Source organism: Camarhynchus parvulus, chromosome 26, assembly GCF_901933205.1.
Source record: "Camarhynchus parvulus chromosome 26, STF_HiC, whole genome shotgun sequence".
Lineage (NCBI taxonomy): Eukaryota > Metazoa > Chordata > Aves > Passeriformes > Thraupidae > Camarhynchus > Camarhynchus parvulus.
In genome coordinates, this window is record NC_044596.1 from 4,176,696 (window position 1) to 4,186,709 (window position 10,014).

General features: G+C 57.8%; 1 protein-coding gene across 1 annotated transcript; it reads right to left on the reverse strand.

Moving 5' to 3' along the window:
* Positions 1-310: 310 nt before the first annotated feature.
* SNRPE (small nuclear ribonucleoprotein polypeptide E) lies at positions 311-9,147 on the reverse strand. Its single transcript, XM_030965553.1, has 5 exons — positions 8,927-9,147; positions 8,713-8,739; positions 7,929-7,991; positions 7,339-7,417; positions 311-540 (listed from the first exon to the last, which is right to left on the reverse strand). The coding sequence occupies exons 1-5, from the start codon at positions 8,978-8,980 to the stop codon at positions 311-313; spliced, it is 453 nt and encodes a 150-aa protein (XP_030821413.1). The 5' UTR covers positions 8,981-9,147.
* Between the last annotated feature and the right edge of the window lie 867 nt (positions 9,148-10,014).

The following is a 10,014-nucleotide window of genomic DNA, read 5'->3' on the forward strand; positions in this document are numbered from 1 at the left end:
ACCGTGACACAACCGGCTCGGGGCACGTGCGGAGCCCCGCCGCAAGATCAGATACCGGGATTCGGGAGCCGTTTTCCCCCCGAGCGGCTCCGCTTTGATTTGAGAGCCCCAAATCAAGTTCTGCTCGGCTGAGGTGTCGCATCACCCCCCAAACCAAACTCGGGGTCCTTTTTCAGTGCCCCAAACCCCCCCGTGCCTCAGGTTTCGAGCAGCTGGCGCTGCTCCCCAGCTGCCGAGGGGAGGAAACAGCCAAAATAGCAACAGGATGTGCCCCCAGATAAGGTGATCGATATCGGAAAGCGCCGCTTTTTCAAGTCAGAGCCGAGCCCAGCTGCTCGAACAGGAGATCGGCCCCCGATAGGGGCGGCCCCGGCTTCTCGACACCCCAATTTCTCGTGCCCCCGCTGGTTTTCGGTAACCCGGTGACGTCCTCGGGGTTTTGGAGGGGTTGGTGTGGGAGGAGGGGGCGGATTTCGGGTGGGGAGAAGGGCAGGAGGATCCCGGGAGCTGCGGGGAAGGGTGGCTGATCTGTGGGATGTCCTAAAGGAGGGATTGGGGTGGATCTGGGCGCTGCTAACACACCCCAAAAAGTGCTGGAGGGGGGTAAACCGTGATTCCTGGGGTGAGCCAGGCACTGGGGGACAGCTGGGAAGGCTCCAGAAGAGGATTTTTTGGGATGTCACCTCTGTGATCCCACAAATCAGCGCAGGCACCGCCGGAGCTCTCCATGGGTGAGGAGTTCCAGGGAATGGGCACAGAGCAACCCCAAACAGCCCCTGCCAGCCCCAACCCCACAGGGAAAAACGGGAGCTGTGGCTCAGGAGTGCCAAAAGCTGAGCAGGACATCCCCGGGGACATCTCCGGGGACATCCTCGCCCCTCTCCAGCCGTGCCCCGCACATTGTCCCCCCCACACTGTGCCACCCCCATGTGTCACCGGGTCCGGGTGACTCCTCCGCGGCCGAGGGGTGCCAGGGAGCCGTGCCAGCCGTGCCAGCCGCTCCCGGCCCCGCCAGCATCTTCAGAGGTTAAAAACCAACAAAAGGAGCCGCAAAACCCATCCTGCAGGTCTGCCCGGTCCCGCGGCTCTTCAAATGCAAACTGCGAGCCCGTAAAACCTGGATTGTCCATCCTCAAACTCCAGATTGTCCATCCTAAAACCTCGAATTGTTTATCCTAAAACTCCATCCTAAAATCCCGGACTGTCCATCCTAAAACTCCAGATTGTCCACCCTCAAACCCCGGATTGTGCATCCCAAAACCCTGAATTGTCCATCCTAAAACTCCAGACTCTCCATCCTAAAACTCCAGATTGTCCATCCTAAAATTCCAGATTGTCCACCCTATAATTCCAGATTATCCATCCTAAAACTCCGACTGTTCATCCTAAAACTCCGGATTGTCTATCCCAAAACCGCCGAGGCTCCCGCTGCTCTGTGACCCGGCCTGGTGGCACCTCCTGCTGCCACCCCCTCCCCTGGCACTGTCACCAGATCACCCTGAGCTCGCTCTGCTGCATCCTCCAAAGGGGCTGAACCTGTTTTTATGGCAGAGCTGGCACCGGGAAGGCTTAAAAAAAAAACCAAAAAAAAAAACCCCAAAAAAGCCTCCCCTGATCTCTGTATCTGCAGCCATGCAAGGAATATTGTTCAGCGCAGCACAAAAGCATCCCTGAAAATAGAAGCGCCAGGGCCAGGCCTGCCAGTGGCTGTGTGAGATAACGTCTACTTGCAAACAGTGTGTCTTTGTGCCGCTGTCACTGTCCCCATTGTTCGGGAGCCTATTGCCTCGGGGATATTGTTCCCTCCTTTTGTCTCAGCCCGGCTCCTTTTTGTTTGACTTTACTTTACCATTTCATTCCTCTCCTTTGTGCCGCCGTTCTTGCTTTTGTCTCCCTCTCTCTCTCTCTCTCTCTGCCTTTTCTCTCGCTGATTTGTATTTAGCGATTGTTCCCGGCTCGCTGCGAGCACAAAGTGCTCCGGGCTCTTTTCTCACTCCATTCATTCCCTATTCAGGTGCGTTTGTTTGCCCGTAGGTACCGGCAGGAGCGGATTTTGGGGGGGGATCTGGGGTTTTAGGGGGTCCTGGAAGCCGGCAAAGGGAGCTGGAGGCTGCTGGTGGCCTTTGGGGACAGCCAGGTCCCAGTGTCCTCCATTCCCGCGCCAAAAAAGCACCGGGAAAAGGACAAATGAGACCCCAGGTGGAGAGGCCGAGGATGCTGGCAGGGACACGGGGGTGGCACCGGAGAGGTGACCGGGCCCGGTGCCACCTGGGCTGACCCCAGGGCGGATCCGCGCCCGACCCTGGAACTGGCGCTCCCGGCTCCCCGCAGCCTGGATCTGCAGCACGCCCGGATTTTGGGAGCCCCTGGAGGCACAAGGAGAACATTCCACGGCCTCTCCCCTGCTCTGCACCGCGGCTGTGCCCTCCCGGAGCGACCCTCGGGGTGGCACCACCCACCCCCGCTGCCACCCCGCGGTGTCCCCAGCTGGGATTCACCCTCGGGACCACAGGCACAGCGGGTGGATCCCCTGGAGGTGGCCTGGGGACATCTGGGGAGCGGCTCAGAGGGTCTCGGGGTGCCCCAGAGCCCGCAGGATTGGGGGCACCCCCTGCCCCCCAGGCCCTGCCGCCTCCTGCCCGGACCTGCCGGCTGCAGGGAGGGCTCGTTCCCAGCGCCACGAGGAGGAGGAGGAGGAGGAGGAGGAGGAGGAGGAGGAGGAGGAGGAGGGTTCGGATTCCCCAGGAATCCTTCAGGGCGAGCTGACAAGTGGCCACCCCCGGAGACAACAAAGCCCCGCTGTTCTCCGGGCACTGCCCGCGTGACCCGACGGGACTTTTCCATCCCCTCCCCGCCACCGAAACCACGGAGGATCCAAGGGAAACCTTCCTCCTCCTCCTCCTCCTCCTCCTTTGCACACCCCACGCGAAGCGGGAGAGGCCGCGGGGACCCCCCCAGACTCACCCCGGGAGCGAGGGACGGAGCGGGACGAGGGGACAGCGAGCGGCGAGCGCGGTGGCTCCGCGGGACCAGCGGGAGCCCCCGGGCCCGGGCGGTCCCGGGGCCGCGGGGGGGGCGTGCCTGGGAATGGAGGGAGCGGACTGAGGGCCATTGTCTCATTGTTCGGGCTTCAAAGGACAATGGGCCATTGTTGTCCCCGGGGATGCCATTGTTTGCTTTCCCTGCAGATCCCGGCCGCGCACGGAGCTTTCCCGAGGGCCGGCTCCGTGTGTGGGACGCTCCAGAACAACGAGGCAGGAATGTTTCTTTCCTTCCCCACGCCCTGGCTTTTGGTTTTTTTTTTTGCACGGTTGTGCCATCCTGAAAAAAAAGGCACGGCCAGAAGGGATGGGACCACCCAGAGACCCCCAGGACCCCGCAAGGATGAGTTGAGAGCGGGGGGTTCGGGTTCCATCCCTCCATCCCTGCACATTCCAGGGTGAAAGCACAAAATCCAGCCGGGATGAAGCCGCTTCTGCTTCCAGGAGCATCCCCTCGGCAATATCCCGATTTTCCATCCCGCGGATCCCCCAAATCTGCCCCGGCACGGCGGGGTTTGGTTCCTGCAGCGCTCCGGGACGGGACGGCCCGGAGCGCTCCTGGTGCGGATTCCCAGGGCTGATCCCTCTGGGAAATTCAACTGAGGGGCCGAGGAAAGGCTGGGGGAAGGGGAAGGAGCGGAATTCCAGGAGCAGAATTCCAGCCCCGAGGCGGGCCGGGGGATGGATGGAGCAGGAAAGGGACTCGCTGTGCTCAGGGACACCCTCGCTGCTGCCAACAGCCGGGAAAGGCAGGAGGAACTCCGGCCGGGAGCCCGGCATGAGCTTCGGGATGAACTCCAGGATGAGCTCGGGATGAACCCCGGGATGAACTCCAGGATGAGCTCCGGGATGAACCCGGGGAAAGCCCCGGGAGCGCTCCGGGCTGGCACTGGAGGAGAAGGGGACGCTGCCCCTGCAGGAATCAGCCTGGCCGCGGCTCCTCCCCTCCCCAGGGCTGTGACCACCGTCGGGATGAAGCCTCGGAGCGATCCCAGCCCGGCTGGAAGAGCCCCGAGCCCTCCCTGAGACCTCCCCGAGCCCCCCGAGCTCCCCCCGAGCGCAGCCCCGGGATGAGGAGCCCCCCAAGCTCGGGCTCAGCCCCTCCAGAGCTTTGTCCCCATTGCCCGCGTGTCCCTGGGGGTCACCCGGCCACCCTGGGGGGTTCCTGGGTCCCCGTCCCCTCCAGCCGCCAACCCGGGGAGGTGACAATGGCTGGGGACACGGGGAGGTGACACAAACCCGGAGAGGTGGCAGTGGCTGGGGACACGGCGAGGTGGCAATGGCTGGCACAGGCAGAGGTGGCACAAACCCGGGGGGGTGGCAGTGGCTGGGGACACGAGGAGGTGACACAAATGGGGGTGGCACAAGTGTCACATGCCTAGGGGCATGGGGAGGTGGCAGTGTCTGGGGACAGGCAGAGGTGACACAAACCCGGGGTGGTGGCAGTGTCTAGGGACAGGCAGAGGTGACACAAACCCGGGGTGGTTTACCAGTCCCCAGAAGTGATTTGCACACCTGTGGGGTGACACACCCACCCTCAGTGCCCCCAATTTCCTCTCCCACCTCTGCTCTGCCCTTATCTCACCCCCCTTATCTCACCAGCCCTGCTGATAAGGGCTCGTTGCTGATGGGGCCCCCAAACGGAATTTTGGGGCCAGCTGTCCCCAAACCCCTCTGTGGGGCCCCGCTGCCGTCACTGCCCCCAAATCGGGGCTCCCCTCCCTCCCCTCCTGCAGCGCCCCGAGTGGCTGCGGGATCTGGGGGTGACAAAAAAGGGTCGGGAAAACAGGAGCCAGCCAGGAATCCCGGCCCTGCTCCTCCTCCTCCTCTTGATCCCGGGAACTCCGGCCGGGATTGGGAACGGGGAGAGCTGAGCCGGGATTGGGATCGCGGAATTTCGGCCGGGATTGGGGTCGAGGAGAGGCGAGCTGGGATCGGGAATTCCGGCCAGGATTGGGGTCGGGGAGAGCCGGGATTGGGGTCGGAAATTCTGGCCGGGATTGGGGTCAGGGAGAGCCGGGATTGGGATCGGGAATTCTGGCCGGGATTGGGATCGGGGAGAGCCGGGATTGGGATCGGGAATTCCAGCCAGGATCGGGAATTCCAGCCGGGATTGGGAATTCCAGCCGGGATTGGGATCGGGAATTCCAGCCAGGATCGGGAATTCCAGCCAGCATCGGGAATTCCAGCCAGCATCGAGAATTCCGGCCGGGACTGGGATCGGGCAGAGCCGAGCCCGCAGCTCCCCCTTCTGTCCAGAGCCTTCCGAAGATTTTTTCCCCATTCTGTCAGGAATTTGGGACGCTCCCGGCAGAATTCCCACAGAATTCCCGAAGCTCGGGAAAGGAATTCCAGCTGCGAATGGAAAATCCCCCGGAGGAGGCAGAGTGGGAAGGGATTTCTTGGCAAAAAGGGATTTGCTTTTGGGATAGAGATATCAGTTTTGGTGGGGGGGAAAGGATTCTTTTTGGGATAAAGAGGTTAGTTTTAGGGAAAAGGATTTTTTTTGGGAAAAGGAGATTTGTTTTGGGATAAAGTGGATTGATTTTGAGATCAAAAAAAGATTATATTTGGGACAAAGAAGTTAGTTATTGGGGAAAAGGAATTGGTTTGGGAAAAGGATTTTTATGAGATAAAGAGATTGGTTTTGGGGAGAAAACAGAGGGTTATTTTTAGGATTAAGGGATTTTTTGTGGGGAAGAAGGGACTGGTTTTTCCCTTTAGGAAAAAGGGATTTGCTTTGGGTAGAAGGGATTGGTTTTGGGATAAAGGGATTTTTTTGAGAAAGGGATTTGTTCTGGGAAATTAAGGATTGTTTTGGGGAAGAAGGGATGGGTTTTAGGAAGATGGAAATGATTTGGGGTAGAAGGGATGACTTTTAGGAAAATGGGATTGATTTGGGGAAGAAGGGATTGTTTTTGGGATAAAGGGCTTGGTCTGGGAAAACTTGAACCCCCAGATCCAACCCCACAGGGAAAAACCCTTGGAAATCATTTTTCCCCACCCCGAGACTGAAACCCCACTCCCAGATTTTGTTACAAAAACCCCATTTTATTGCCCAAAGAAAACCCCGAACTACACCACAACCCAGGGAGCTGAGGGTTTCCGCGGGATCCCGTTTCCAGCTTCAACCCACCGACCTGCCCCTGGGACCTCTCAGGGGGGGATGTTGTCCCCTACAGCATGATCCATGAACCCAACGCTGGGACAAAATGGCAACCAGAGATGAATGGGGGAGCTGCACAAAACCTGGATAACTGGGGTGGGACAGCCCAAATGCCGCTGCCCACACGGGCCGGAGAATAAAACCACAGCGACAACCCCGGATCCCAACTTGGTCCCAAAACCTGGATCCCACCCAGCTGGATCCCAGTCCCCCACTACACTGGATTCCAACCCCAAAACATGGATCCCAATCCCAGAGATGGATCCTAATCCCACAGCTGGATCCCAGCCCCAAAACCTGGATTCCAATCCCAAAACCTGGATCCCAATCCCACAGCTGGAGCCTGGCCCCACAGCTGGATCCCAGCCCCAAAACCTGAACTCCTGTCCCACAGCTTGATCCCAATCCCATACCTGGATCCCAGCCCCAAAACCTGAATTCCTGTCCCACAGCTTGATCCCAATCCCATATCTGGATCTTGGCCCCAAAACCTGGATTCCAAGCCCAAAACCTGGATCTTGGCCCCAAAACCTGGATTCCAAGCCCAAAACCTGGATCCTGGCCCCAAAACCTGGACCCCAATCCCACAACTGGATCCGAGCCCCAACACCCAAATCCCAATCCCACAGCTGGAGTCCAGCCCCACAGCTGGATTCCAACCCCAAAACATGGATCCCAATCCCAGAGATGGATCCTAATCCCACAGCTGGATCCCAGCCCCAAAACCTGGATTCCCATCCCAAAACCTGGAACCCAGTCCCACAGCTGGATCCTGGCCCCACAGCTGGATTCCAACCCCACAGCTGGATCCCAGCCCCAAAACCTGAACTCGTGTCCCACAGCTGGATCCCAATCCCACAGCTGGATCCCAGCCCCAAAACCTGGATTCCAACCCCAAAACCTCGACCCCAATCCCACAGCTGGATCTGAGCCCCAACACCCAAATCCCCATCCCACAGCTGGATCCTGGCCCCAAAACCTAGATCCCAATCCCAAACTGTGGATTTTAGGCTCCCACATCCAGGTTCCAGGTCCCACATCTGCATTTCACATCCCACACCTGACATTTCAGATCCCACCCCCAAATCCCCCATCCCACCCCCTAATTCCAGCCCCTCCCCCCTGCCCTACCCAGCTGCTTCCTGGATTTGGTTTTGGAGTGAATTTCCTCAGCATCGTCCAGCACCAGGTTCATGTACTCATCAAAGCCCTGCAGGAGCAGCACCAACCTCAGTGAAACCCCAAAAAACCCCAAATCACCCCCCAAAAAAAACCAAAAAATAAACCAAAACCACCCCAGAACCTCAAAAAACTCCAAATAACACAATAAACCCATCCAAACCCCCCAAAAAACCTGAAAAAAACCCAAAAATAAAAAAAACCAAAAAAACCAAAACACCCAAAAAACTAATAAAACCCCCAAACAAACCCTAAAAACACCCCCAAACACTCCAAAAAAAAACCCCAAAAAATTAAAAAAAACCCCCAAAACCCAAGAAAAACCTCCAAAACAAAACAAAACAAAATTTCAAAAAAAAAAAAACAAACCAACCCCCCCAAAAAACCTCGAATACAAAAAAAAAAAAACCTCAAAAAACTCCAAAAACCCCAAACCCTGCAATTGCCAGGAGAAGCACAAGGCAGAAAGGGTTTCAGGGGAGGGGAGAAGGCAGAGGGGTGACCCCAGAGCAAGGGGGTGACAAGGGGACAGTGGCACTCACGATGATGCAGCCCTCGATCCTCATGTTCACCTGCTCATAGAGCCACACCTGGATCCTGGATCTCTGCAAGGCACCAAAATCACCTCTGGGGGGGGCCTGGGGGGGTCAGGGTCCATCCCCACCCCCAAATCACGGGGGGTTCCCAAGGAATGTCCCGTGGGATTGCAGGGGGAGGAGCAGCAGGGGCTGCTCTGGTGTTTGGGTGGATTAAGTGGAAAAAAATGGGGTTTAAATGGGATTTAAATAGGATGGAAATGGGGTTTAAATGGGATTTAAATAGGATGGAAATGGGGTTAAAATGGGTTTAAATGGGAAGAAATGGGGTTTAAGTTGGGTTTAATGGGGTTTAAATGGGGTTTTGGGAAGGAATTGCTCTCTGGGATGGGATTCCCAGAGGAGCTGTGGCTGCTCCATCCCTGGGAGTGTCCAAGGCCAAGTTGGACAGGGGATAAAATGGATAAAATTTATAAAATGGATACAAAAGATAAAATGGGTAAAATGTTTAAAAAGCATAAAATGACAGCTCTGGATAGTGGAAGGTTTCCCTGCCATGGCAGAGCTGGGAATGGGATGATCCTTAGGATCTTCCAACCCAAACCATTTCATTAACAATCCCAATTTCAGGACTTCTGACTCATTCCCAAACTGCAAATTCCCACAGAATCCCCATCCCTGGGTGTCCCAGGCCGGGCTGGAGCAGCCTGGCCCAGGGGTCGGTGTCGCTGCCATAACAGGGCTGGCACCGGGTGGCATTTGGGGTCCCTCCCCGCGGTGATTCACTCACGTTCTGCAGGTAGCGGAAGATCAGGTTCTGGAGCCGAGCGTTAAGGGCACAGCACAGCCGGGAGCCCCGGGGCACGGCCGGGACGGGACCCGAACCCCTGAGGGGACCCCGCCATGGAACCCGCCCGCTCCGCTCCCTTCCCGCCCGCCAGCCCCGCGCTCCCCGCAGCCTCCCCGCGGTTCCCCCGGTGCCCTGAGCGCTGGCGGCAGGATACGATGGGCTGCACCATCACCTTCTGCACCTTCTGGCCCTGCCCGCGGTACGCCATGGCTGCGCGGGGCCGCGGGGCGCTGTGGGGTAGCGGCGGTGTGAGGGGAATGGAGGAGCGCGGGGCAGTGTGGGATAGTGGCGGTATGAGGGGAATGGAGGAGCGCGGGGCAGTGTGGGATAGTGGCGGTATGAGGGGAATGGAGGAGCGCGGGGCAGTGTGGGATAGTGGCGGTGTGAGGGGATGGAGGAGCGCGGGGCACTGTGGGATAATGGCGGAACAGGATGGGGAACACGGGGCGCTGTGGGGTAGCGGCGGTGTGAGGGGATGGAGGAGCGCGGGGCACTGTGGGATAGTGGCGGAACAGGATGGGGAACACGGGGCATTATGGGATGGTGGCGGTGTGAGGGGAGAGCAGCGCGCGAAGCACTGTGGGATAACGGCGGTGTGAGGGCGGCCGTTTTTTCTTTTTTTTATCATTATTGTTAGGACTTTTTTTGGCTCTTATTAGAGCTTTTTCTCGCTAGCATTACGGGGTTTTATGCCATTCTTTTATTTGGGTTTAATAACCATAATTCACACAAAAAAAAATCCCTAAAAATATTCCCCTGGCTCAGAGCTATGTCCTAAAACACCCAACTAAAATAAAGTGATGTTTGTGCTCTTACAGCACCGGAACTTTCCTGTTCATTTGTCCCTCAAGAAGGAAAAAAAAAAAAATCCCTGAAACATCTCCCACGTCCTGCGTCCTCCTCCTGTCCCTGTTCCCTGGGATAAGATCCCAAATCCCCCCGGCTGTCCCCTCCTGGCAGGGAGTTGTGCAGAGCCAGAAATTCCCCCTGAGCCTCCTTTGCTCCAGGCTGAGCCCCTGCCCAGCTCCCTCAGGACTCTCCAAACCCCCCCTCCCCCTCTCCCACCCTCATTTCCCAAACCCTCCCTGCCCCACTCTCCACCCTTCTTCTCCAACCCTCCCACTCCCCACCAAACCTCTCCCACCCCCAGACTCTCCAAGCCCTTCCTTGGTTCCCTCAGGACTCTCCAAACCCTTCCCAGCTCCCTCAAGATTCTCTTCAAACCTTTCCCAGTTCCCTCAG